General features: G+C 36.5%; 1 protein-coding gene across 2 annotated transcripts in view; it reads right to left on the minus strand.

Annotated features, from left to right (window-relative positions):
• LOC145688406 (senecionine N-oxygenase-like) overlaps positions 1-27,978 on the minus strand; it is a 299,767-nt gene that overhangs the window by 31,106 nt on the left and 240,683 nt on the right. For both annotated transcript variants that reach the window (XM_081762592.1, XM_081762593.1), the window contains one exon: positions 16,494-16,644. In XM_081762592.1, coding sequence (XP_081618718.1) covers positions 16,494-16,644 — 151 coding nt within the window. The remainder of the gene's footprint in view (positions 1-16,493; positions 16,645-27,978) is intronic.

Raw genomic sequence — 27,978 nt, forward strand, 5'->3', positions numbered from 1 at the left:
GGCACTGACAGCAGTTGGTAGCACTGAGTCAAGTCTTTATGCAAGTACAATTGTGAGTAGATGATGCACGAAACATTTCTCCATACTAAGAACAATCTCTCTGGTTCAGAGCGTGTTGTCCAATGAACAGTATATATTAATCTCAATATCTAAAAAATATCAAATCTAGAACAACTGCTGGAAATAACTTTGTAAATCATTGTCTTCATTGACAGACCTTCTTCTACTATCCTTATTCTAAGATATTTTTCTTTCTAGGGAAGAGAAGATCTTACTTATCACACTGGGTATGAATTGAAATATTTGAAAAAGTTTCAACCTGGCCGGGATTTAAAATCCGGTCTACCAAATAGAAGTTCATTGCGCTAGCCACTAACCTACCACGCCACCTCATCTTTTACCCAAACTAATGCCTAGTTATAGTCGTTTCATGGAATAATATACACAAGACACTAATGTTTATGTGAGTGTCAGAACGATATATTATAAATAAAAAATATAAATAAGAAAATATAAGCAAATTGTGTGTCTTAATGATTTACTCGAGATTTCCTTATTCAACTAAAAAAAAAAACAAGTTATATAGACTTTAATCAATGAGGAAAATATCACGAAACGTTCTTCAAGTTGAGGCTACGTCATTGGTTTCAGGGATGTTCCCGATTTACATTATAATTCTTATTTACCATAACTTCCAATTTCCAAATAAGTAAAGACGTCAGAAATTATTTTCACATTCTTTGACTGGTATCAGCACGTGTAGAAATAGATAGTTCTATATTTATGTTTCATAACTACTAGTTTATTTTCGTATATCTATATGAGGAATTTGTGGCAAATTGAGGCGGTGGCACTAGCCGAGTGATCTCCTTCGTTCGACTTCTAGTCATGAGGCGCAATCCACTGGGGGCTCGAATTCCTCTGAAGAGCAAGGTGAGAATTTGAACCGTCCTCAGTATTTATGTGTTTGGGTCCCTGTAGTATTTGGAATACGTCGAAAGGACATGAAGTTCCAGTGGCGAGGAATACCCCGGTTGAGGCGATTTGTATAAAAAAATGTGAAAGCAGGAAACTCCCATTGTAGCTACCTGGGTTCAAATCCTGTCGTGGTAATTATTATCTTTTCTGTATGGGAAGGTGATGTTTATGTAAGTGTGATTGTAATTCTGTTATTGTTTATTATTGTTATTATTATTATTATTATTATTATTATTATTATTATTATTGCCACAGAAGGAAAGAAAAAAGTCGCATAGTCGAAGCTATTCATAGGAACAGAAAATATATACATTATGTCAGATGTTTCTTAGGTTTACGCATGAACCCAATAATCCATAAAGATTTGTTAGCTGATAACAGCAATGCGATTTATTTCGCCTTTCTTCTAAGAAGGAAGTTCAGGTGACATCTTAAATATGGTCATTCTCGTGACTAGAGTTATAAGTACGATCAATATTTGCAATTTGTGTACAGGCAGGAACAATTCCTAGGAAATCATTTTTGACTCATGCTACAGCAGTAACAACGATGTTATTCCTTGTGTACTCATCAATTCTTGTTCAAACACGTTACGTTCCCAGAGAGTACAAATCAAGGTTGATACGGATTACGTAACTTTGTGTTGTTGCCATTTCACCTGCGAAGGAAGTCGTCTCAACTCTGAGACCGAGAGAAATTGAATATTTTTCATGTTAACATACATCAGAAGTATCAATATAGCAAGTTATAAAAATTCTTTAATTCTCTCAGCGTGAACCGAACCCGGAACCCAAACGTTATTAAACTAACGCTTAAGCCACTACTCTAAGATGTCACTGTTCTGGAAGAAAATGAAAACTCGTTGTACACTCAATTCAGTAATTACACACTTTTACGATTCCAATGTAATAATAAAGAAACTTACTGATTTCAGTAATGATAAAGTAATTAAGTATTATGCAGAAAGAATTGTCCGGAGATTTCAACTTTAAATTCACAACTAAAAAGACATACATGCAGAGGCGAGGCCATGAAGGAGAAATTGGCCTTTAGAGTGCTTCGAAACTTTTGGCAGGCACAGTACAGTGCCATAAATGGAGCGAGCGGGGCTACGGTCACAGGCGCCCAAGTGAACAGTGCAAAATTCTAGAGGGAAAAGGAAGAGAAGGAAAAATTATTAAAAGTGATCAAAATCAATGAAAAGAACTGTTTATTTTTGAAACTTTTTTAAGTCAATCATGGTAACGCTTGGGGACTTTTTAGCGACTTCACTCACATGTACGGAGGCGCTGCCGTATGTATGCTCTCACCTTGGGCCCTGATGTTTCACGACAGGGCACAAGACTCATATTGATTGGAATCTGGTGCTTCAGGACACTGGATTATTTTTTTAAGTTAACTACTTTAACGAACATTTCTCAGTACCTTATATTTCCTGCTTTTACGAGTTTTACTTAATTTTATCCGAGTTTTACACGAAAATGAAATGAAATCTTTGAGTTTTACGTCCCACGATAATGCCGGTGACGCGAAAGAAGATGGTGATGATGAGTAATGAATGAAATGGTGGAATGGAGAAAGTTAGAGCAAACGGGAGAAACCCGAGGAAACCCACGCACACGGTGTTTGTCGACCACAAAGTTCACTTGGCGGGGGATGGGATCGAACCCGGAACCCCAAGCACCAGAGGTGAACGCTCTACCACTGAGCCACCGCGGCCCAGTTTTACACGAGTTTTACTAGTGTATCCACAAGTTATCATTTGTCATATTTTACCAGAATATGTCATGACTTTGCCGACAACCTGATACATTTAATGTTGTTAATACGCAAATTTCATTCATCTTATCACTTATTCACTTACTCTGTCATGCTCATCAAAACCTTTAGGGTACTTTCCGTACGTATAGAAAGGTGAAATGTGGTATCCAGGCCTGGTGCAGCGTGCAAGTAAACAAATGAAAAGCAACAGGATGATATTTCCCTCCCTGGAAACCCCTGAAGTGGAGTGTGTTGACTATTCAACAAAAAGACTTGAAATCCAATCACAATGTGTAGCCAAGACTTAATTTTGCAATAATAATAATAATAAATAAATGAATAACAGAATTAGAATATAAATTACGTAAACAATACCTTCCAATGAAGCAAAAAATAAATGCCTCGACGGGATTTGAACTCGTCGTTGTTGCAACGGCAATTCCTGGCTTTCACACTTTGACATCAATTTGTCATAAAACAAGAAAATAAACTAGTAGTTACGTTAAATAAACATAGCACGCACTATTTCTACACGTGTTGATATAGTTCAAAGAATGTGAAAATAATTTCCACCGTTTTTTCTTCTTTGGAAACTAGAAGGTAAAGAAGAATTGTAATGTAAATCGGGACCATCGCCCGAAACGACGACGTAGCTTAACTTTAAGAACGTTTCGTGATATGTTCCTCATTGAGGAACGTCTATATAATTTGGGTTTGGACTAAAGAAGGAAATCCCGAGTAAGTCACTGTGACACTCACAGAAGCAGCTTCTCCTTATAGAGGGACAAATCGTTTAGTCATTTTAAGTTGACCAACAGAGTGCTCCTTTAATCGTGTATATTCGACCATAATCGTTTGCGGTAAGATAAAGCGCGTTTGCCGTATAATTTTAAAATTACTCGCATCTATTTATTTTATTTCATAGGTCTCCCATATTCACTTTCTAATCAAAATTTATACAATTTTACGAATATTATTATTATTATTATTATTATTATTATTAACATACTAGCACTGAAGTAGAACTTGATCCATGCGAACAGATATATACGATAGGACCCCTTGGGAACGGCCAGGGCCACATGGAGCCTTATAATTTGCTTTATCGAATGCCTGGCTACGCTCTTCTAAAAAGACGCGCTCCAATAACAATAGCACTTCATCTTGACAAGAGAAGTTTAAAGGCTTTCGGTTGTGTCGTCTCGTCCCATGTTTCATCTCGTGAGACGAGACACGAGAAATGTTTCGTCTCGTGGCAACACTAGAGCGGCCGAGACCCACAAAAAGAGCTGTTATGCCAAGTGGTTAAAATTACAGCTTTCAACCACTTTGGTTTGGTTATCAGCACAACACACAACACGACTACAATCTTCCAATCAGTGTTTACTTAAAAAAAAATGTTCCTTGGGAGTACACTTTGTTCTCCGGGGTACTGCTGGTACTGTTATATTTATTATATTATACACGTATTATTTGGTCTTCCCATTGGGGCACTCTCAGAGTTCCAGGGGGGGCAGTGCCTCAAAAACATGTCTGGAAGAAACACTGCTTCCAACGACTACTTAGTTTCGAGCACGGCCACCCGAAGAGAGGGGACAAGGGGTCCGCCCCCCCTTGCTCACGAAAATGTATGCATAAGATAGTTAATTACGTATATTAAATACCAGACGTAATAGAGCAACCATGGAGATGACCCCTTAAAAATTTTCTTCGGGCGCCAATGGTTTCCACTAATGAATTACTACGACAGGAATATTTGTCAATATCGTCGGTACAGTCGAAAGGCAAGCCTTCCCCACTTATTCTGAAATCCCTTTTTTCACAACTTCTGCTGCCACTTCAAGAAATAAGGAGGCCGATGTGACTTCACGGATTCAAAAATGGCTTTGGTTCGAATAATATAATAAAACAATAAAAATAAACCAAATTATATTGTCCAACCAGCATCCTTTCAAACTCAGTACAGAGAAAGGCTGACACGTTTCTGTCTTTCTTCGGAACGAGAAAACAAATGAAACAATGGTTAGTTACTGATGAAACTGACATTAAGAGAACTTGTATTTCTATAAAGGATTTTTACACATAGATATAACCACCAGCCCTCGGAATGAAATCTTCTGAAACACTGATCTCGATGAATGGTTTAACATTTTACTTGAAACTGGAGCAATATGACTAAATATTTAAACTTGAATCGGTTGGAAAATGGAAATGTAAGCTGTTTGTAAGAATCACTAAAAAATAGATTTAGGTCTTCCTTGTTCTTTTAGGGTAGTCCTCATTTGAAATAATAAACGCTGGTATACTTTTGAAGGCAAATAATTTATTCCGAGTTAATAATTTTTTAAAAAGTTTCAAAAACTGTGTTTGTATTTTTGAGACATGAGACGAGACGAGGCATTTCAAGAGACGTCTCGTCTCGTCTTGGAAACGAGGCGGGACAAGAAGTCTGTCTCGTCTCGTGTCTCGTATCAAAGGGTTCTGTCTCGTCTCGTGGCAACATTAGTTGAAAGAAAGAAACAAATATGTAAAGATACATATATGACTACACACACGGATAAAGTAGTCATACATGCATTTTAATCTTTTGACTACTTAACCCCCACTAATTTAAGAAAATCTACAAAAAAGTTGCAATAAATCAATTATTAAGAAGAAATATAAACATATAGAAATGTATTTTGAAAAGGAAAACTAGCAAATCGTACCAGCCGTGATATGAATCTGGGTTGCCCACTCAACAAGCAGACACCTTACCGAATTATCCGCGGCAGAACTTGCAATTTGTGGTTTCCAAGCTTAATTTATACTGTGTGTGCTACATAACGACTCTACGAGATGTCATTACCAGTGCGACCACCTCTTTCAAGACCCGTTTTGTAGATTGAGAACAGAAAGAGTGATTTTGTAAATCTACAAAAGGGATCTTGTATATACAGGATGTAACAAAAAGGAACGGCAAAAATTCATGGGTGGATTCCTTATGGGTAGACAAGCAAAAAAGTTCAGATGACCATATGTCGGGAAATACATCGTTACAGAGTTACGGCCACTGAGCCGCCTCATGGTGTGAAATAGTCACATGCTGGTCGCCCCTAATGTGACATCTCAAACTATAAATAAGATAGGAAGGTAATTTTAGTAGCAATGTGTTCCTGCAGAAATGAAGTTTTCTGCTAATATGCATTTTATGAGTGTACTCCCAAGGAGGAAGGAATGCCATCTCCAAAACAGTAATGCACAAAGTACAAGTGATTACCCTCCCATGTCCGCCGTGATACTCCCCCACATATTAGCGGAAAGCATCGTCCTTCAGAAATACATAGATACAAAAGTTATCTTCCTAGCTTAATTAGGTTCTGAGTTATTGAGGTTTAAATTGAGTCACATTAAGGAGCGATCAGAATGTGACTATTTCCACCATTAGGTGGCTCAATGGCCGTAACTCTGTAATGATGCACTTACCGACATATGGTCATATGAACGATTTTGCTTGTCTACCCAGAAGGAATCCACCGCTGAAATTTTGCCGTACCTTTTTGTTACACCCTGTATATATGTGTGTTGATGCAACAGCAAGTTCCCAAGAATATAGATTAATTTGTCATGATTTTAATCTACAGAACAAATGTTTTTTTTTTTTATGAAAGCAAGGAGCCTGCGAGCCAAAGATGGTTAAAAGTCGTAAATAAAATTGAAGATCTGAATTGCAGAACATCCACCAGAGTACTTTTTCGTTTTTAGAAGACAAGACGATTATACTTGGAGTGCTATTCTGTTAAGCTGAAATTATTTTGATTTTGTTTTAAAAAGTTTTGATTTGGACTTAGGTATTATACAAGTGAGTAGCCCTGAAACAAAAATGCTAACATGAAAAACAGAAAACGAAAAATACAAAAAAGAGGGTGAACTTGGGATGTTTTGCAATTCAGGTCTTCAATTCAAACTTCAAATGGAACTGGGGTAACTCGCAGACAATAGCTGATTTAACAACACGTTTGATAATAGCGGGTGTAATGGCTGATTTAAAAACATACTTGATATCGCCTGTGTAGCTAACATGGAACGGAACATCAGTAAAGTGTTGCAAGCCGATTTCAACGAAATTTTGCAGGTAGATACTAGACACAAAATAAAGTGACCCAATTTATTGTTTCTGCGGGAAAACGGTTTGAAGGGACCTAAGCGCCTCCCGAAATATTTTCAAGAAAGCTTGAAATCTCCAAAAGAACACGAGCAATTTGCAAAAACAGGTGTATATACATAATATATAGAAAATTCAGGAATACGTTTTTTTTTCTTTTGTGTGAATATACAGTTGCAGGGGGAACAGCGGCCCCGATTTAAATATCTCCAAATCTCCAAAAGGACAGGAATAATTTGCAGAAAAAGGCGTATACATACTAGACAGAAAATTAACGAATACGGGGTTTTGCTTTTGTGTGAGGAAATGGTTGCAGGGGGAAGAACTGAACCTACTTAAATATCTCCAAAAATAATGACAAAGACCAAAATCGAAAAAGGACACAAGCGATTCGAAGGAAACTACGCATGCAGGTACTAAACTTAAAAGTAAGGAACACGTATTGTTTCGTTTCTGCGGAAAAACGGTTTGAAGGGGCCAAATCCCCTCCTGAAATATTTTCAAAAAAAGCTTGAAATCTCTAAAAGAACATGAGCAATTTGCAGAAAAAGGCGTATACACATAGTAGATAAAAAAAATAAGGAATACGGGTTTTCCTTTTGTGTGAGAAAAAGGTTGCAGGGGGAACAACGGCCCCTATTTAAATATCTGCAAAAGTAATGAGAAAGGCCAAATTCGACAAAAGGGTAGAAGTGATTCCGAGGAAACTATGCATGCATATAGTACACTTAATAGCAAGAAATACGTATTTTTCTTTGAAGGGAAGTAAGCTCCTTCCGAAATATTTTCAAAAAAGCTCTAAATCTTCAAAATCTCTCAAACAATTTGCAGGAATTTCCAGCATATATTTCACATACCAAACATATATTTCTGAGGTCCGTATATATTTATGTTACGAGCCTATATATATATATATATATATATATATATATATATATATATATATATATATATATCCCACTCATGGAGAAACTACACGTAAAAGAAAGAGGTAAAAGAAAGAACTTTTGAAAAGACATACGAATATCTTATGTCTCACAGACAGGAAGCTGTTAAAGTGTCATTTACTGAACAAACAATGCGGGAGATGTGTATTCTGAAGAACCGTTTCAAAGGTTGAGTGCATATAATTGGGAAGCAGAAGATATCAAACTGTATTAGGAGATATGTATAATGTTATTTTGCAGCAGCAAGCCTACGAGGTGATTATGCTCATCGCTGCATATGATAAGTTCGAGCGATAGTAATTTTATCTCTGTGTGCAAAACACATGACCTATAATTGACAAGGCGGTGTGCAATTATAGTTATCTGGCCCTTGGCTTGTGCCAACTTGTTTACTTGTGATATTGATACGTGCATGCCACAAAAGAACACTTCAAAATAATAAACTACACGTGCAAAATGAGATATCAATATCTACCTTGTGTACATTGTGTAATTAAGAAGTTAAGTACATTGCGTCAGATACTCATATGTGTATGATATAAATTCGTTATTCCATCAACGTGTTAAAGAAGAGAAATCCAGCATGAATCCTGCTAACATTCTGCATTTATTGTTCGTTGATTTTGAAGTGATACGTCGACCAGAATCGCCAATAACAGCACAGGAAAGGGATACAGCACGTATATTGCAATGCTTGCTGGAATACTGGATGGACGATATGGTTAGGTTGGGCACAGAAGAAATATTAACATTAGCATTTGAGTGGACGACTGGGAAGAGGATACCGCGCAATATTCTCCTGTGGATGACGGCGTAGAAGAGTGCGATAGAGGCACAACCGTAAATGATCAAGCAGACATCACCTTTACATACAAATAAAAGGCTGTCAACTACTGGAGAAGTGGTATTAAAAGACCGCTATCCCTTTGGCCCGTACAAGCAAAATTTAGAAAGCTAACCTCAAGGCAGCAGGTAGAACGCTGGGAAAAGCAAGTCACTGGTGGAGGAACACGGAAGGATAGGATATCACAGGTATTTCAGTACGTTCGTCGGCAATTCCAAGACGCTCGTGAGGCACACTTTCCAGTACACGATGTTGATCTACGACGATGGGCTCTGCAGGCCAGCAATAGATTTCACCTTCCACTATTTAAGGCATCAAATACCTGGCTGTGTGAGTTTAAAATAACACACAAAATTGTATCCCAAAAGGTGACGAAATTTATATCTACGACACATATGTCTGAAGCTAAAGAGGACATATTGAGAAACGTAAATGCCTTAATTGACAATGTAAAACACCATATTATCCAATTTGGCCCAAGTAATGTGTACAACTCCGATCAAAGTGGTTACCAACTAGAAGTGAATGGCGGTCGAACCTTGGCTGGTCAGGGAATGAAGAAAGTGGTAACAGTTGTCTAATCCGTGAGTGCGATAACACACAGTTATACAATACAACCGACCATCTCTGCCGATGGTGCTTTGCTAGCACCATTACTCATTGTCCTGAAGGAGCCAACTGGTGAGTTCGGCCCACGCGTGCACAACATTGTGTTTCGCCCCCCGTAACGTATATCTTGCCGCCTCAAAATCACTAAACCTCACAAAAGAACTTTATTGTCGTTGGCTAGAGCATGTGTATTTTCCTACAACACAGCGTCAAGCAGTTTTTCTATTGGACACTTGGAGTGGATATTGTGAAAATACCCTACGTTCCATTGAACCGGAAGAGAAAAATAGTGTGCTACTTACAATACCTCAAGGTTTAACTTGGAACCTGCAACCACTAGATGTGTACTTTTTTCGTTTGTGGAAGACCTTTGTGCGCAGGATTTCGGACACTGTTATCTTACAACAGTCTGATATTAATTTGCATCTACAAGATAACATAATCAAACTACAATCTCTGACACATAATCAATTCTCCTCTCCAAGATACAAAGATGTCATCTAATCACATTAGCTATACAACAGACAAACCTGCACAATTTCAGACCCCAGCAGAGTTTTCCTTTTCCACGAATCACATCCCGACATGTGACATTTGTGTACAGGTTGCTGTGATTCGTTGTGTTTGGTGTAAGATATCACTTTGTTTACAACATTTTTTTTGTGGAATATCATTATTGTGACACGTTTGTTGCGTAAGATATTGTGCTTAAAAAACTGTTGGTCTGTGTTAGACGTGCAATGAAGAAATACATATTGCAAGTACTATCCACCACTTTATAACATATGCATTTGTACCTTCATCCGAATTTTTGTGATCGTTTGCGGATTGTGACCTTTCTAAGCTATTTGGATGAATTTGGTGGGGATATGGCTCTCCTTGCAACAGTTCTTCCGCAGGAAATAGCAAATACGTATATTTTACTTGTATATCTAGTATGTACATGTGCCTTTTTCTGTAAATTATTCCTGTCCTTTTGGAGATTTCGAACTCCTTTGAAAATATTCTGGGAGGGCCTTAGGCCCCTTCAAACCGTTTTTCCGCAGAAACAAAAAAAAATATGGGTAACTTTATTTTATGTCTAGTATCTACCTGCAAAAATTCGTTGAAATCGGCGTGCAACACTTTACGATGTTCCATGTAAGTAGACAGCGTGTGTGACTGTCATTGTAAGGGTCTTGTGTTGAAATCCCACCCTGGATTAATCGTTACTTTTTTGAAAGGAATTAAACATTGTAAATGAGATTCGCGATTGATACTGAAAGAGATTTATCCCATAAAGGGAAAACAAAAACAAGACAGACGCAAGGAGAAAGACGCAGAATGTTTATCCTTAAGCCTTTAATTTATTCCCATATCTTTCGCTCTTTCCTTTCCCTTTTTCCTTATTTTCTAATTTTGTTTAGATTTCCACACTTTTTCGGGCTCTGCATGATGCGTATTATTATTTTAGTTTTCTTTGAATTAATTCCTATATTTTAGAACTTAACGTGAATGGAATTTCTGCTGATTTATCACGTGGTTCTTTCACTAAGTGATGCTCTCAAATAGTAATAACTTTTCCTCCAAGTGGAGGAATATCCTGGGATATTATGTTTTCGGGCATGTATTTGCTGACATTTTGGTTGTCCAACTATCAGGCATACAGTGAAACTATTCTACTACTGGAAAAAGCTATCATTTCTTATATTTCCAACCTCCATGTTCTAAAGTTTCTGACTGTACATCCAGTTTTATGTATACAGATACAGATAAGATAGCGAAAGAGAAAAAGAGAGAGAGCGACCAAGACATTATATAAAGACTTTCCGTTGTGGCATGCTTCATAAGGACAATTCCACTCTGTTCACGTGACAACTGGTGTTCAGGAATTTCTTGCGAGTGTTTTGGTGCTATTGAGTTGTCTGGAACCATGATCCGACTTCTTATATTCTTTGTTTATACCCTCTCTTTGTGTCCCAAGTAATATTTCAAGAACGTAAATGACATTCTGTAATGAGAATGTTGAGAAGTAATCTCTATATGACAATTAATTGCAAATATACTGTATACACTAAATAACTTATTTATTGCTATTACATGATTTTATTATTTTGTACTTAATATTCACATATATAATATCCACGTTCTGTGAACACCTACATCAGATATCATATATTAAACATAATAATTTCTTATGTTCTGCAATGATTATCTTCTAATAAATAAAGATTTCGTTTGAGCGTCTATCTGTATGTCTCTGTACGCCCTGTGAGCCATACGAGTGGACCGAGAGTTACGAAAGTTTGGTCACGGGTACCTTGATCCAGCCCCAGACCAAGACGTAAAGCGCTTTTATCAAAATTCGAAACAGAGGGTCTCAGGGTGGCTTTTACCGGGACATGTAAAAGTAGTAGAAAATGACCGATTTAATGTCAAATTCATAGTTTTCGCAGTCGCTGAGATCAATGGTGAAACTGTGGTCGCATTAACTTCCAAATCCACCCCATTCGGCTGTGAGCTGGGGGTCACCGAGGGAATTCCGAGAGGTAAAAATAATGCAAAATGACCGATATTAGTGTCAAATCCATAGTTTCGCCGTCTCTGAGATAAATGGTGTTACTCCTACAGGGTTGACTTCCAAATAAGCCCCCATCGACTGGGGACCAGAGGCGCTTTTTGTTCAAAATTCAAACCAGGGGGTCTCAGAGGGTGTTTACCGGGATATGTAAAGGTATTTGAAAATGACCGATATTTTTCTTTCCTTGTTCAGTTTGTTTACATAGATATGTTATCTCACTCATGACAAGAATGGGTATTTCAGCTAGTGTGAATATATCCTTTGACATAAATAAAATTACCAAACACGGGGGTTTTTACATAAACTCTGAACTTAATCAAAAGTATTACGTGTCTCGTTCTAATATTTCTTAAGTCGTATTTAGTGAACCTTCCTATGATGTCATACCAAATTTTATATTAATATCAACTTTTATTCTTTTGTTACAGGTTCAGGAAGACAGAAGATTGAGTGCCGTCTCCTTTAGCCTAAACAGCATTACCGTGGAATGTAAAACTCAAGTATTTCATTTTATTTGGTTTCAGAAGTTTGAGTAACTAAATGGAGAAATTGAATTTGAGTCCACAAGAAAATTTAAAATTCGCAGGAGATCAACGCCGACGACATGGTTGTTACTTTAGGTGATAGTGTCCCTTCATATCCCACAATGAAGAAAAGGGTAGCGGAATTTAAGAGGGGGGGAAACAACCATTGAAGATGACACTCAATCAAGAAGGCCCGTATAAGAACTAAGGAGAATATTGACGAAGTGAAAAAAATCATCACGAATGATCGGCGATTGGCATCAGGCAGATTTCTGGGACAGTGGACTTGTTTACTGTAAGCGTTGACCGGTCAAAAGCTCGCCAGACGCAACATTTGAAGGGAAAATCTTCATCTCCTCCGGACAAATGTAGGTGCCTTTTGCACTCGATTCATAACAGTAGATGATACCTAAGTCCACTATTACCAACAAAAGTCCAAAGGAAGTTTCAATCAATAGAAACACCTCCCATACCCCTTTGTGAAAAGACCAAGTTAGTGCCCTCAGCAGGAAAAGTGATGGCTACAGTTTTCTCGGATTCGGAAGGGATAATGATGATGGGCTATTTTTCAAAAGGACTAAAAGTTACTAGGGAGTAGAGATGCAAGGGCTCGGAAAAAAACCGGCTTTTTTGGAAAAAAAAACTCGGTTTTTTCTGCTTTGCTTTTTTGCTTGGGAAATTTTGGGCTTTTTTCAAAATACTGCTTTAAATTGATAAAACAGACTTTGTATCGCTTCTCTATAACACAAAAAATCATTTAATTAGTGGTTGATGCTGATAATAATATAAAACATCGAAAATAAACTATGAATTTCGAAAAAATATTTCAAACAATTTTTCTTCAACATATTTACATTATGAATTCCACAGGATTAACCAATGTATATAATAAGAATTTTTTAACCTCCTATATACAAAAGTAAGCAGAGTTGGCAAGAACCGTGGTTGTTTTTGAAAATGCCAAAAACCCGTTTTTTTGGGGGATGTTTAAACCAGGCTTTTTTGACTTAGATTTTTTGCTTTATGTATTTATATTACATATTCACAGAAATAAGTTTGTTTCGCCTTGATGTTATTATGCAACAGCGGGGTTATGCCGGAAGAACTCCCATAAGCTTAAAGAAGTGCGGTCAGTAAATTTCTTAAGTTGAGAATCTCCCGCCCTAGCCATTGGGAAAATCCCGTCATTACTTGAAATGTAAGACAATAACGGGAAAATCCTGTTATTGCTTTGCATGTAAAATTTAAAGGTCAACGTACCATAATCAGTACGCTAAAACTGAGGTATTAAATTACAAATTTAGTACCGGTACGTAGATATCATTGAAAGTCCAATCCAAGCTAATGTTGGAAGCTACGTAGGCAATCGATAAATTTTGCCAATTTCCATCAATATATTTAAGCAATATTGGCTTCTTTATAAAACAACACGTATTTAGGCATGCAGAAATATACAATTTGGTTTGTTTCGTATATTTAGGCTTAACATCCTTTCGAAATACCGAGGTTATCAAGAAGAAGACTTTCGCTTAAACTGACATCCGAACCGCTACTTGGGTTACGCATGAAAGAAGGTTTGTGGTTCGACCGAGAATTGAACATGGGACACCTTGATTAAAAGGTGAAAGGGAAATAAAACTATTGCAGGTGGTTTGATATCTGGAAACGTTACCATGAAGTTTACACGATTCGCATTTTTCATTCTTTATATTTTTGTGGTTTAAACCAGTTATTAAAAAAAAAAGTTGGTGTAAACCAGCCAACCCTAAAAGTAAACACTTCTTTTTAAAGAATACACAAATAACTAGCAAAATAGTATGTAGTATTTTTACTTCAAAATATTCCATACCCTCTTTTTGAAACAAAATAAAATTAAAATAAAACATAAGAGAAATACTTAGATTTATATGATACACTTAAAGGCTGCACATCTAGAGCTTTTGGTTCTGTATATTCTTGAAATTCTACAGTTAAGTTTTATAGAACCACCATCACAGTTTACCCAATCCTCAAGTTTTCTGAATTTTTAACAAGAGGGATTCAACGTATCATTACGGAACTCCCCCCCCCCCCCAAAAAAAAGACTACGGAATATATTTAAGTTAAGCTAAATACAACTGCACAACAAACATGACTGAGTGATTAGCTTTTGCGCTTCTATCGGGAAGTCCGGGATTCAACCAGCATTCGACCATTCTGACAAAGCTTTTCTTCATTCCATCTGTGAATGTAGAAATAGTGCGTGTACTGTGAGTTGGGAGACTTCCTTTTTTATTGTTTTTAAATCGTTATTACTACTAATTACCAGCAGTGACGGATTTGCGAAGGTTAGGGGGGCGGTCTTTCGGACTGAAGCCCGTTCCCCAAAGTTACGGAATGTCTGCAACAAACGAAATATCTATTATTTATGCCTTTACTCATAAACTTTAAGCTCCCGTCAAATAAAAATTACGAATGTTTAAAAAAACTAAACATTAGTAAGAAACCCTTCCCAAAATACTTTTCTAAATCCGCCACTGATTCTCAGTATAAAATGATTTTTCAAGTTGTATCCGGAAGATTATTGCTAAACATATAAACGAAACGAAATATTAGTTATGCCTGTACTCATAAACTTCAAGCACTTCCCAAATAAAATTAGGACTTTTTAGGAAACGAAACAATCAGAAAAAAACCTTCTAAAGTACTTTTCTAAATCCGCTACTGATTATTTGTATAAATTAGTATTCAAGGTTGTGTCCGGAAAATTATTGCTAAATTACTTCACAGCTACAGTATAACAGAAATGTGGAAGTACGGTTTGACGGATATATTGAAAAACGTACGCTTTGACGGATAAATAGAAAAACGGGCAAGTTTAACTTTTGCGCTAGAAGCTAGAGTACTAAAAGCTCTTAGAAATGAAATACGGATGACAGACTAGAGAAGAAAAAGATGTCGATAACTCAAAAGTTAAAATAAAGTTAAATAGCCTCTAAAATTACCCTCAAATACTACATTCTTCATGTTAGCTTTAATTTGTAAAACATGTGCTCCATCCATCTTGATGGTGAATTTCAGAGCGAAATATCACATTCAGGTCATGGAATTCTTATCTAACTATAGAATATACTATAAGAAAGCTATTTAGATAGAAAAATCATGAAGTTGAAAAAAGCCAAAATTTCCAAAATTCTCGTTTTTTTTTCCCAAAAAAGCCGGCTTTTTATGTGAAAAAAAACATCGATTCAAAAAAGCCGGCTTTTTTGCATCTCTACTAGGGAGTATTATACAGGTATTCTCCGACGACTCCGTGATAATATTCGGCAGAAGCGTATTCGTAAACTATACAGCAAGTGTGTTTCCTCATCAAGAGAGTACCTATAGCTACAATTCGTCATTACAATGGCAGCAATTCACGATTGCAGCTACGGATTGGTCCCCCACCCACCTTATTCTACTAATTTCTTACCTTTCACTTTCATCTTTTTCCAAACCTCAAAAAAATCGACGATAGTCATTTGGACACTGATGATGAGAGACATGCTCTAGATGAAATTTTACACGCCTTCGACAAATCATGTTTTACCAGCGAGATTAACGCGGTCGAACATCAATGAACAAACTGTGTTGACTAGTCAGGGGACTAATTGAAAAGTAACATCATCCATAAACTCTCTACAACTCCATTTATAGATGGGCAAAAAACTACTGTATGAACCCTCTATGTGTCGTGTGGCCCAGGTCCACACATTCTAGACTTGTAAATTAACATATATGAGACGTGGACAGTTGCTCGTGTTGACGGTTCTTTCTTTTCTTTTTTTCTTTTTCGTTTTATTTCGAAATCTCCGGCCTCAGTCTTATGTGTATACATTATTTGTTTTGTAATATGTTTAATATGAAACTCCAACTGAATTCTGGAGTTGAAAGTTCAAACTTTAAATATATGTAAAATATTTTATTAGCTTTCTGTTTTTCAACCCAGATTAAATCTCATATTATGGTTTAACAAATGACAGGAAAATCACATGTTAAATGTTGAAAACAATAATATATCACATCTAAACATTTTATGTATTTTTGTGAGTTAACAAACAATAATATAAAATACGAAGGCTTTATTTGAAGGAATGAAAAAGAATACCTGTACAATAAAATACAGTATCCACTTGAAGTGTAGAACCATCTTCGAAAGTAACACTATTTTCACTCATTGTCTTAATAAGTGGCTTCTGTTTTACATTGTTGGGAAATTTAGTTTTGATTTCCACTGTTTGTCGATGACTCAATATGACCTAGAAAATATACAAGAACATTTCAGTGTATAAGGCTAGGTAAGACACAAATAAATAAACTTATTATGTGTCTTGACGAAAATGAAAGAAAGCTACCATTCAGGTCAGTATCATATAAATATGTGGATGTTGAATTGTATCTGGAGTTATTTCACAAATCTGGATAAAACTTACAAATACCAAGGTAGAACAATTAACATATGATTTTAACATACAATTTTAAATTTCTCTTCGTCCTAATGTGTTGTGATCAAATCCTGTTTGTGCTAGCATTTAAATGTCTGATATAGAGAACAGGGTACTTGATCAAAATTGTCACGTCGTCAAGGGAAACAGTCAGTTCCTAACAAGACACATTGTAAAACATAGAGAACAATCAATTCGTAAAAATATCAAAATTATGCAATCGTCAAAATAATATGACTACACCGTCAAAAGCAAACAGTTATTTTGTTAAATGATCAGTTCCTAAAACGGTCACATTGGGAAGACAAAAGTTATGATGATCAAAGTTTTGCCCCAAATATGAGTACTTTTAGGTGCCTTTCATATTTTAATTTCATTTTTCGTTTATTAGATTCCTTACTTCTTAATTAGTCTATATATCAAATTTCAACTTGTGCAAGCAAGAGGGTCAAGGGTTATGGGAATGTAAATTTTGCCCAATCTATAGAGTCCTTGAGGTGTTTTGCTTTATTGAGTTCAAATTTAATTTTATTCTTGTAAAATAACTTCAATCGATTCTACACACCTCAGTTAGTCTACTCACTGAATTTTAGCTTGGTCAAAAGAACCGGTCCAAATTTTCGGGTAAAAGTTTGCCTAAAATATAAGATTTTCCATATTTATGTTTCGGCTTTGATTTTAATGGATCGTTTACTCACTTCACGTATAAAATTACAACACGGACAAGTAAAGGGGTCAAGAGCAATGGAGAGAAAATTTTCCGAAACGTTATATGATAATGCCCATTGGTTTGAATATAAAATGGGAGAATATTTTGCAATTTTTTTTAAATTGAATATAAAAGTGAAATTCACATTCTTAGGGTCAAAACTACAACTTCCACGTAATAAAGAACATGACGTGGAACAGTTACAGAAGTCTAAATTGCACAATTATTCATATTTTTGAAATACTTCGATTTATTTTATTTATTTATTTATTTATTTTTAAGATTGTCATTCTTCTTTTACTTTCGAATTTAACGTCATTAATCTTATGAATCTTTAGAATTAAACAATGAATAGTTGTGGAATTTAATTAATTTCTTAAGGATAGTATTTGTTTAATCCAAAATGCTATATCCATCTCCGTTAAATTCGGTAAGAAGTCTAAAGTTATGAAGGACAGAATATTGGAAAATGTCATTGCTGTATACTCAACTTTTAAGTTTCAATATATATATATATATATATATATATATATATATATATATATATATATATATATATATATATATATATATTTACCTTTATTAAACCACCAGAGGAGAACTACGTAACATGACAAAACGCTTATAAGTCAGATCTGTTCATTGGAAGTCGTACATCCCTCATAACAAAATACACACTCTGCTATTCAATCTTTTTGAACTAGTGTGCGTGAAAACATATCGAGTGTATTTGAAGCGCCGGCCAAATGTAAACTACGTGAGGGTGCATAATGCAGAAGCAATTAATCGTCGAATGATTAAGGAATATGGATTCGCAGTGGGGACACTCGGTCGAAAAAAGGGTAAAAACGTTTTCCAGGCCAACCATCCTGGATAAAGTTTTCCTGGGTTTTCCTCGTCACACGGATGCTACCTAATTCACAGGTCCCATGTCGATTCTTTCCTTCCCTCTCATCGAATAGTGTACTAGCATTGGGACGTCGTCTCACACGTGACAAGCTAAATGGCCATAGATGCCTAAAGCCCAAAAATCTAAATTCTAAATCCTAAATTAAGGATTATGATGGTAACTTTACAACTGGTTACTGTGTGGATAAGTACTAGACACTTTTAAAAAAGATTTGTCGTCGTACACAACGAGAGAAGCTAATGTTTGAAATCTGTGACTGAAGACGACTTGTTAATTTGTAAATCATGTGCTTCATGAAAGGGGTAGAATATGTTTCTTGAATTGAGTGATCTTGAAATTTGAAGTACCGGTGCACCCCCCTAAGTCCGGCCTGGACACAACAATCACAAAAACAAAATCTATCAGGATCATCCTCACTGAGATATTGTTGCATTTGCATCTTCTATGTATTTCAGGAAACACAAATCGAACTACACATAGTTAGCACTTAGCTTACTCTTCGACTCAATTCGACATGTTTTCACGGTTGCTACTTTAGAACGGTGAAACGTCGGAGTCTGGATATTAGCATGTGAATATGAAACATCTGGCTTCTGTTTTTACCGTACTTGACATTTTTTTTTTTTTTTTTTTTTTTTTTTGTGAATCATTTTCTTCAACCTTTAGAAAACCGACTTTTGCTATTCCTTTTGCAAAGCTTTGCTTTCTTCTAAGACTGAAACGGAAATGTGTTGACAGATAGTTTCGGGAAGTGTTGCTTTTCATTGCTAGCTTTTCATTTAGGATAGTGTATATTTACAACGAAGGTGGAGTGCACGTGCACCGGTGCACTTCCCTAAGTCCAGCCTGGACACACCACTCACAAAAATAAAATCTTCTATCAGGGTCATCCTCACTGAGATTTTGTTGCATTTGCATCTTGTATGTATTTCAGGAAACACAATAGCCGCGTGGAGAAATCGAATTGTTCTTGCGCAATCCTGCTAGTCGAACTCTTGCTAACACCGGATTGGGCAGAGATTCGTCGAATACATTTTTAGGTGACTTTACGAATAACGATACTTTGTTTCTCAATAACTAATGTCTGGATCTAAACTAAATTTGAACGGGCTAGTCCAAAGTCTAGGGGACAGTGATAACTATATTTCTGGGTCGGGCTAAACCAGGGACAGCTCAGCTTATCAACAGAGCCGGTTTTCTACATGCCGGGAGCTCCTGAGTTCGGTTCACCTCGAGTTGTTTGATTTCGGTTTAGATTTTAATGGATTACATAATTATTTCACATATAAAATTTTAACATGAGGAATCCGAAGGATTAAAAATAATGAAAAATAGTATGTTGAAAAATAGATATAAGATTATGTGCATTAGTTTGAATGATAAATATCAAACAACTTTGTTTAAAATGCATATAAAAAGAAAATGCCAACTAAGCCAGTGGAAACTACAATTACTGTAGTAACGATGAGGATATGAGGCGAACCGAAAGCATCTCACTTTTTTTGTGCTGCTGATGAAATTCATTTAATCAATGGCTTCTAGGTCCGTCCACCCAGGCCGGTAGTCATAGCACTATGACAATGTGTCGCAGATAATTTTGGGGGTAATTTTAATTCGAATTTTATACATTCATAAAATCAGACAACTCAAACTTTCTGGAAGTTTGAGACCTTAGCTAGGGTCTGTAGTCGCCTCTCCATAGTTATCAACAACGAAAATAATATTAATGATGATTCTGTTGTGATTAGTACATGACTTATGTCAAAACAAAAATAACTTTCAACTACCGCTCCAACAATATTAACTTTAAGTAATGACGTCTGTAAACCGAGCTTAGCAAGTGCAACATAAAAACTGACATTTTTGAGGTTATATACGTTAAATCTATGTTGCTAAATACGAGATATTTCGGATTTCTGCTAAGCTTCCAGAGAAGAACCCTGCGATACATCAAAACAAGGATATACCAAATCTGTTTATAGGATGTTTCATATTCTCATGCTAATATACAGACTCTGACGTTTAACCATTCTAAGGTAGCAAGCGTGAAAGCATGCCGAGTTGAGCCGAAGAGTAAGCTAAGTGTTAACTAGTGTCGGCTATTATGTTTCTTGAAATACATACAGGATGCAAATGCAACAATATCTCAGTGAAGATGATCTTGAGAGAAGATTTTATATTTTGCGAGTGGTGTGACCAGGCCGGACTTAGGAGGTGCACCGGTGCACGTGCACTCCATCTTTGTTATAAATATACACTATCCTAAATGAGAAGGCAGTAATTAACAAACAACACTTTCCGAAACTATCTGTCAACACGTTTCCGTTTCGGTCCTAAAAGAATGCAAAGCATTGCAAAAGGAATAGTTTAAGTCGATTTTCTAAAGGTTGAAGGAAAATGATTCACTAAACAAAATAATACAACATATCTCAAGTACGAAAAAAAAACTGAAGCCAGGAGCGAACTTTATACTGCATAACAGCCTCTTTAAAATACTTTCCTCCGTTCTATGGATCGGCGTTGTCAGGAGTAAAAAATGTTGTCAAATGTCAGTTTGAAGAGTTTCAGCAGGATTGATTATTTTGGTCTCGGGGCACCGCCCCTCAGAAAATTCTGGATCCCGCACTGGGTTTGGCGATTAACTTGAAATGAACCCTGACTTCGGGCAAAACATTTTGCCTAACAATGAGCCATATTTTTATACCAACGGTGAGGTCAACCGACAAAACATGCGTTATTAGTCCACGGACAACCCACACTAGGTAAACCAATGAAAAGTGGTTGGGACAGAATAGTCATGGACTGTCATCGTGTGGAATATGAGATACCCATACCATAGAGCCACTGAGAGGACACTGAATGCAGACACTACATCCACTTCATACGAGATCATATTTTACTTTCATCGTGTAGGTCGATGGATTTTCTTACAAGTTTTTCAACATGATGGTACACCACCTTAGTACGGGACCATGGTTAGGCAGTTCCGTGACGTCCAATTTCCTCACCGGTGGATTGGCGGACGAAAACGAACGGAGTAGCCACCCAGGTCCACATACTTTGCTCCCCTTGATTTTTAGTTGTGGTGTCATCTGAAGTCCATGGTTTATGCAGTTCCAATAAGTAGCATACGTCACTTCCGACAACTGATCACTGAGACCTGTGACGCTATAACTCCAGAAATTCTTGAATGTTTGCCGTCCGTGAGAGAATCGCATATGGATGTGTTTGCAGGAGCATGGCGACCACATTGAACACATTTTCTAGAGCAATAACTTTTGATCATATTGAAGATATCTAAAACCTGACTTTATATTCGTGTTTCTTCTGATATTGTAGCCTAAAATTATGTGTCACACATATACCTTTCCATTTAAAAAAAATACCTCAATATAATATAGCGGACACCAAGATGGCCGCCGCCATGGTCACCCACAACAATCAAGTTCTTCACCCTTACAACATTACTATATCGTCAAATCATGCCAAACTCTGGACTACACGCTTCTAGCACCGCTGTTAAGGGACTTTTGGGACAACCTGTATATTCAGTACTATAGTATGTGAAAGCGAATCAGTATGATTGGACATATATTTCCAAGGACTGGACACTTCAAAATACAGAAGGCAAGTGTCCCCCACTGCAGGCAGCCATGACAAGTCCAATTCTTATCATTTTCAATTCGACAAAATCCTTGTTTCAGCTGATTTGTGTATGCTTCTCCCTCTAGCCTGTAAATATGTTAACATCCTTTTGTTAACTTACTTCAAATTCATCGTATAGCAACCATGATTTTATATCAAATTGTTGCTACATAAAAAAATGAAATGAAATCTTTGAGTCTTACGTCCCATGATTATGTCAGCTAGGCTAAACCAGACGGTGATGATGAGAAATGATTGAAATGGTGGAATGAAGAAAGTGGGAGGAAACGGGAGAACTCCGAGGAAAACCCAGAAACAAGGGTTTGTCCACCACAAAGCCCACTTGGCGCGAGCTTGTATCGAACCAGGGACCCCATGCACCAGAGGCGAACGCTCTACAACTGACTCACCGTGGTCCCGCCCACACGAAGAGAAGCAATGAGAAAATAATTATAACATGTTTTCTACTAATGTCGAAAACAAATTCCATTGGTCTTCTAGTGAATCAAAGACCTCCAATACCCACTGTGATCGAAGGTAAGTTATTCTTCGAGGGAAAAGATGAGTTAGTTTCTGCCCAAAATACATAACGCAAATCGGTTCTCATTCCAATAATTTGAAAGATGTATTTTCGTGACTTTGACACCGTAAGGAGTTCAGTTACTTTTTGCTTGAGTGACTAACGAGGGTTCTGCTCGGTCACAAGAACATTGTTCTCGGCTTTGCTAATTACTTTGAATCTAAACTCCAAGCAGTATTTCGGATCTGTTCTCGACTTTTTTTCGAACGGAGATCAGAGTTCTTTGGAATTTAACTTACGTGAAACATAGACCTAGATGACCTAAACCACATAATCTCCCACCGCGTATCTAATCCTAGTGTCCCGGGCTGATAGTCCAGTCAATAAAGGTTTTGTGTTGAAACTAATTAGTAAAAAGCTGATTTTCAGGAATATTAGATCGCAATGTGAGGATTTCCCGAAAAATCCGCATCCCTCCTCCTCTTAATTTCTTCTATACCCGCTTAACAATTTTAGACTTGCAATTTTTTTCAGGAAAATGTTGACTTTTAGTTAAGTAGCTACATCTTCAATACTGTTGCTCCGAGTATCGTGGACTAGATGTCGTGCTCTTTACAATCAAACATGCTATCAAATGGTATCATGCGCATGTGAGCATGATGAACGAGAGAAGGGAAATTCGGGGGGAAATAGAGAACTTTCCCTGAAGACTTTTTTTAAATTTAGTGCTCTTTGAAACAATCCTGGCTACAGCCACGTCAATATAATCTACCTCGCAAAATGCAATCGGCTATATGTAATGTGTTTTCCAAGTTTTATTCCAATATCTAGAATAGTTACGATGGAAAATATTTCTGAAACCTGCTTGACAATACCGAATTTCATATACAAATAAGGAAATGTGAGACATATATATAAAATAAGTTTCTAAACACAGTTCTATTCATCCAAGAATCATGGTCTATACGTCATTATTTTCAGAATGAAACAAGATTTTAAATGGTACCAAGTTCATGTGTATATAACGTATGAAAGAAAAGAATTTTCTGATAAACATGAAAATTTCCCTTCAAAAGTCCTTTCTTTTCGAAATTCGAAAAAATAAGCTTCGTTAGAGTTGGAGTCTCATTGCATCCCACAAAGAGTTACATGTGAAGATTACCACGGTGGAACTTTCGTTGTTTCGAAGTGTGGGGGATTCGTTCAATTATATGGAGATTTTGACCACTTATGTGCCGATTTTTACGATTTCTGCGTGTGATGGATTGGACATTTATGCGTGTTTTCTTTCTCATTTATGTGGAGATTATGACAGTTGTTAAGTGTTGGAGTTTTGTGCATTTGTGTAGAGGTTTTGACCTATTGTGCGGGCGTTTTGACATTATTTTAGTGTGGAGCTTATGGCCGTTCATTCATTTCGGAGATTTTGTTCATTTTTGTGGGGCCATTGACCATTGGTGTGGGTTTAGACATTTTCTGAATGTATAAGCTTTGGTTGTGAGTGTTATGGTCTGCTCTCTCTCTACACATGTTTGAACAATATTCAGATTTTTTTTCGACAAAGGAAAAATAATTATTCCTTTCAGATTTCTAAACTAGGGTGTTATGTGTATATCTTATTTGGAAGTACGTAAATTACAAAAGTCTCTTAAAACTTTTACATGAGTAGCAATGGAGGAGAACGTAAACAAATCCCGTTATTCGACAAAGCTGTTTGTTTTCCCGCGTTTTCTTGCTTTCACATGATGTACCATTAGGGAAAGTGGATTGATGTACCGTTAGGGAAAGTGTTTGACGATGTTCTTAATTGCTTTTAAGGTGATCATGTGTTTTTTATACTCTTGACAAATATAGCCACCTTGATAAAATCAGAATAATAACATTTTTATCATGGTTTCTGTAGAATGATTATTTCTATCGTATTATTTATAAGAATACTCGTTGTTAAAATATGACCGCGTTGGTAAAGTCAAAATGATGTCATTTTCATCGTGGTCCCTGTAGAAGAAGAATAAGAAAATGGTCTCTATTACCCCATGTAAAGATTACCTTCTGAAGAAGAATGGTCCCTGTAGAATTTTTATTGCATTCGTATTATTTGTTTCTTACATGTACAAACTCTTTAGACAAGCTATGCTGTGATCCATGAAATAAATGCATAATATACTCAATTTTAACTTTAGTTCGATCGATTCCTGGTGCAATCTCATGGGAAAAATTAAGAGCTTGTTATTTTAACAGGGGGATTAGGGCGGAATTTTAACATTGCCCTGTAATGAATGACCGATGTCAAGCTTTTATTTTATCGTATTATTTACTTTAATTTGATAATTTGCTTGGGAAATTCAGAACACTGTGTGATCATATTAAAATTTCATAGGAAGTTTTTTGTTTAATTTTTACTGCATCGCAACTTTTAGAAACGAGTTTCGAAACGAAATTATTTAAGTATGATCATATTAAGACTTCGTAGATCGAATAAAATTCTAATTCGATCCGTGAGAATGATATTAATATAAAAATAATCTTGAACCCACAATTTTTCTCAGATCGTATGTTTTAATGTCTCGTAATATTAACAGATTTGCTTCCTTTTGGAAACGCTGAAAAAAATTTTGTGATTGAGTAAAGATTACAGTGTGAACATATTAAAAAATAAAACTAACTGGGAGGGGATAAACTTCATTCATGCGGGACTTGTTTGTACATATTTGTAATGTGTCAAATATTACTTGAAGATATCATAATGTGTACGGAGCGCTGAGCTGATACATTTGCCTCTACTGGACTCAAGGAATTAACAGAGGTTGTCGCGTGCTTTCGGAAAACGGTTGCGTGGAAGAGAGACAGTGATCGTAGGTATTGTAGAGTTACTGTTACGTGTTGAAACATGACATGATGACGAAGGCCAATAGAAAAGATGATTGGTGCCGCGAAAGGGTGAAATTGCTATTGTATAGTTGCAGTCATGTGTTGAAACATGACGCTATACCAAAGGCCAATAGAAAATAAGATTGGCGCCAGGAAGGCTCAACAAGTGATTACCTTGCGGGTATGAGTAGAGTTCTTATAAGTCATAGGAAAGATTCTTATATATAGATACATCGTGAACTCCTTTGAGAAAGCTGAACCTTGCAATCTAAAGACTGAAGCATCATCTGATGCTGAAAGAGAAATATATGAATCATCGTCAGATGAAGAATTTGATATTCATTAAATAGAATCAGTACCGCTAAGAGTTTCACGAACACCACCATCATCTCCGCCTATGTTATCCAGAACATCGAGAATTCGGAGTTTAGTTCTAGTAGTCAAAATGTAGACCGTGAATGTATAAAGAAGGCTATTGAAAAATGGGATTTCAATGATATATTAATATGCGATGATTGTAGACAGGGATCTTATCATGATAATGCTCACGATTGAATGACACGCCCAAAGCCATTGGAAATCCGTGCTTGGAGTATTATAGCAAGTAGTAGTGTTGAAGATTATGTGTTTTATTTGTATGGAAATACACTTATAATTGGAACGTTAACAAGAGAAAAAGATCTTGAAGCATGTGTGCAATCATTAAATGACGTAGACTATCTCCACGAATTGCAGGACGTTTTAATAAGAAAAGACAAGGAAATCAGACATCCCAAATTGAAGAAATGTATTCGAATAGTTCCAGTGTTTCATTCTAGTGCTGAAACATTCATGTAAATTATGTGCTCAAAGCTATAAATGTGTACTTACGTAATAATCCAATTGAATGCAAGGAATGCAAGTTAAATAGTTTTCATTATTGTACTCATCGTCGTAATACTCGAACATTTGCAACGAAATGTTTATCTCTTAAAAAAAATTTAATGAAATCTTTGAAGTGTATGAACAAGAATATAGCGAAATTTCATTCATATGCTTTATGCGTAAAACTTGTGATCTTTGTAAAATTACAAAGATTATTAGACAAATTATACCGTTTTTCATTCGGCGCGCAAATTAAATTCCATAATGCGTAAATCAGCATATTATTGATATTCAAGTTTAAAGTGTCTGATAACGAATTTATCATTCGTGAATTTTGCTTAACTGCATTTGATGATACAGTAAATTACCATTCCTTGGTAACATCACCAATAGAATATAATACCGTTATAATGCCAAAAAAGGTGACTGGTTAACATTAAATTTGCATGGTTTAACCCTTTCCGGATCCTGGCTTTTTGGGCTAGTTTTTTAGACTTTCAGTCAAGCAGGTACTGAATCGTCACTGTTTATCCTAGCATCATGGTTCATACCTCATTCTCTTCAGAATAGAGCTGGCTTTCAAATGGTACCACTTGCATGCGCGTACCATATACCAGAAGCGGGAAAATGTCAAAGAGAATGTTTTGGAGGGACATTTTTTTCTCGAATTTTGGCCCCCCTGGACCCCCCTGTGTGATCGTAGCCATATAAAAGATCTGAGAAATAGTACTTGGTATACTGAACGTGTGTGCCAAATTTCAAGTTTCTATCTTGAATAGTAAGGGAGGGAGAAATTTTATCAAAATTTCCCACAATGCCCCAAATTACCACAAAACACTATGATCTCAGGGGGAAAAAGTTCCTGAGACATCCCTAATTACCCTAGGGTCATGTGTCGCCCATATTCTCTTCTGAAAAGAACTGCCTTTCAGGCGGTACCATTCACATGTCTCCATCATGTATCTAAGGCAGGAAATTGCAGAAAAAAGGGATTTTTGGTCTAAATGTCCCTTTTTTTCAACTTTTAGCCCCGCTGGACTCTCCTGTTTTAACGCAGAAATCTGAAAAAATCCGTTAAATACCACTCGGTGGACTGAATGTTTGTGCACAATTTCAATCTTCTAGGTGCAAAAATAGACCCGCCAGAAAAAATATTCAGAAATTTCTCCATGTTACCCTATACAGAAGTATATTTTGAAAAAAATTCACTGAGACGTCCCTAATTACCCTAGAATAATAATTCGACCGTCATTCTTTTTAGAATGGAACTGCCTTTCAGACGATATGACTCACGTGTCCCCATCATGTATGTGAGGCGGGAAAATGACGAAAAACGGGATTTTGGGTTTAAAAATATCCCTTTTTTCACCCATTTTCCCCTCTGGTTGCCCCCTGTTTTAGCACTGATATCGGAACAAAACATCTGGTAAATACTACTTGGTGGACTGAATGTTTGTGCAAAATTTCAATCTTCTACGTAGAAAAATAAGCCCGCCAAAATTATTGAACATACGCTTAGAAAATGAGAAAAGAAATTTTTGATTTATGACGTCATCACCTCCTATGTCTGGACGCCTGACGGTCTGAAACCATACGCAATGTTTTTTACATGGCCTCTTGACTTGGAAA

Source organism: Thermobia domestica, chromosome 6, assembly GCF_964235325.1.
Source record: "Thermobia domestica chromosome 6, izTheDome1.hap1.1, whole genome shotgun sequence".
NCBI classification, from domain to species: Eukaryota; Metazoa; Arthropoda; class Insecta; order Zygentoma; family Lepismatidae; genus Thermobia; species Thermobia domestica.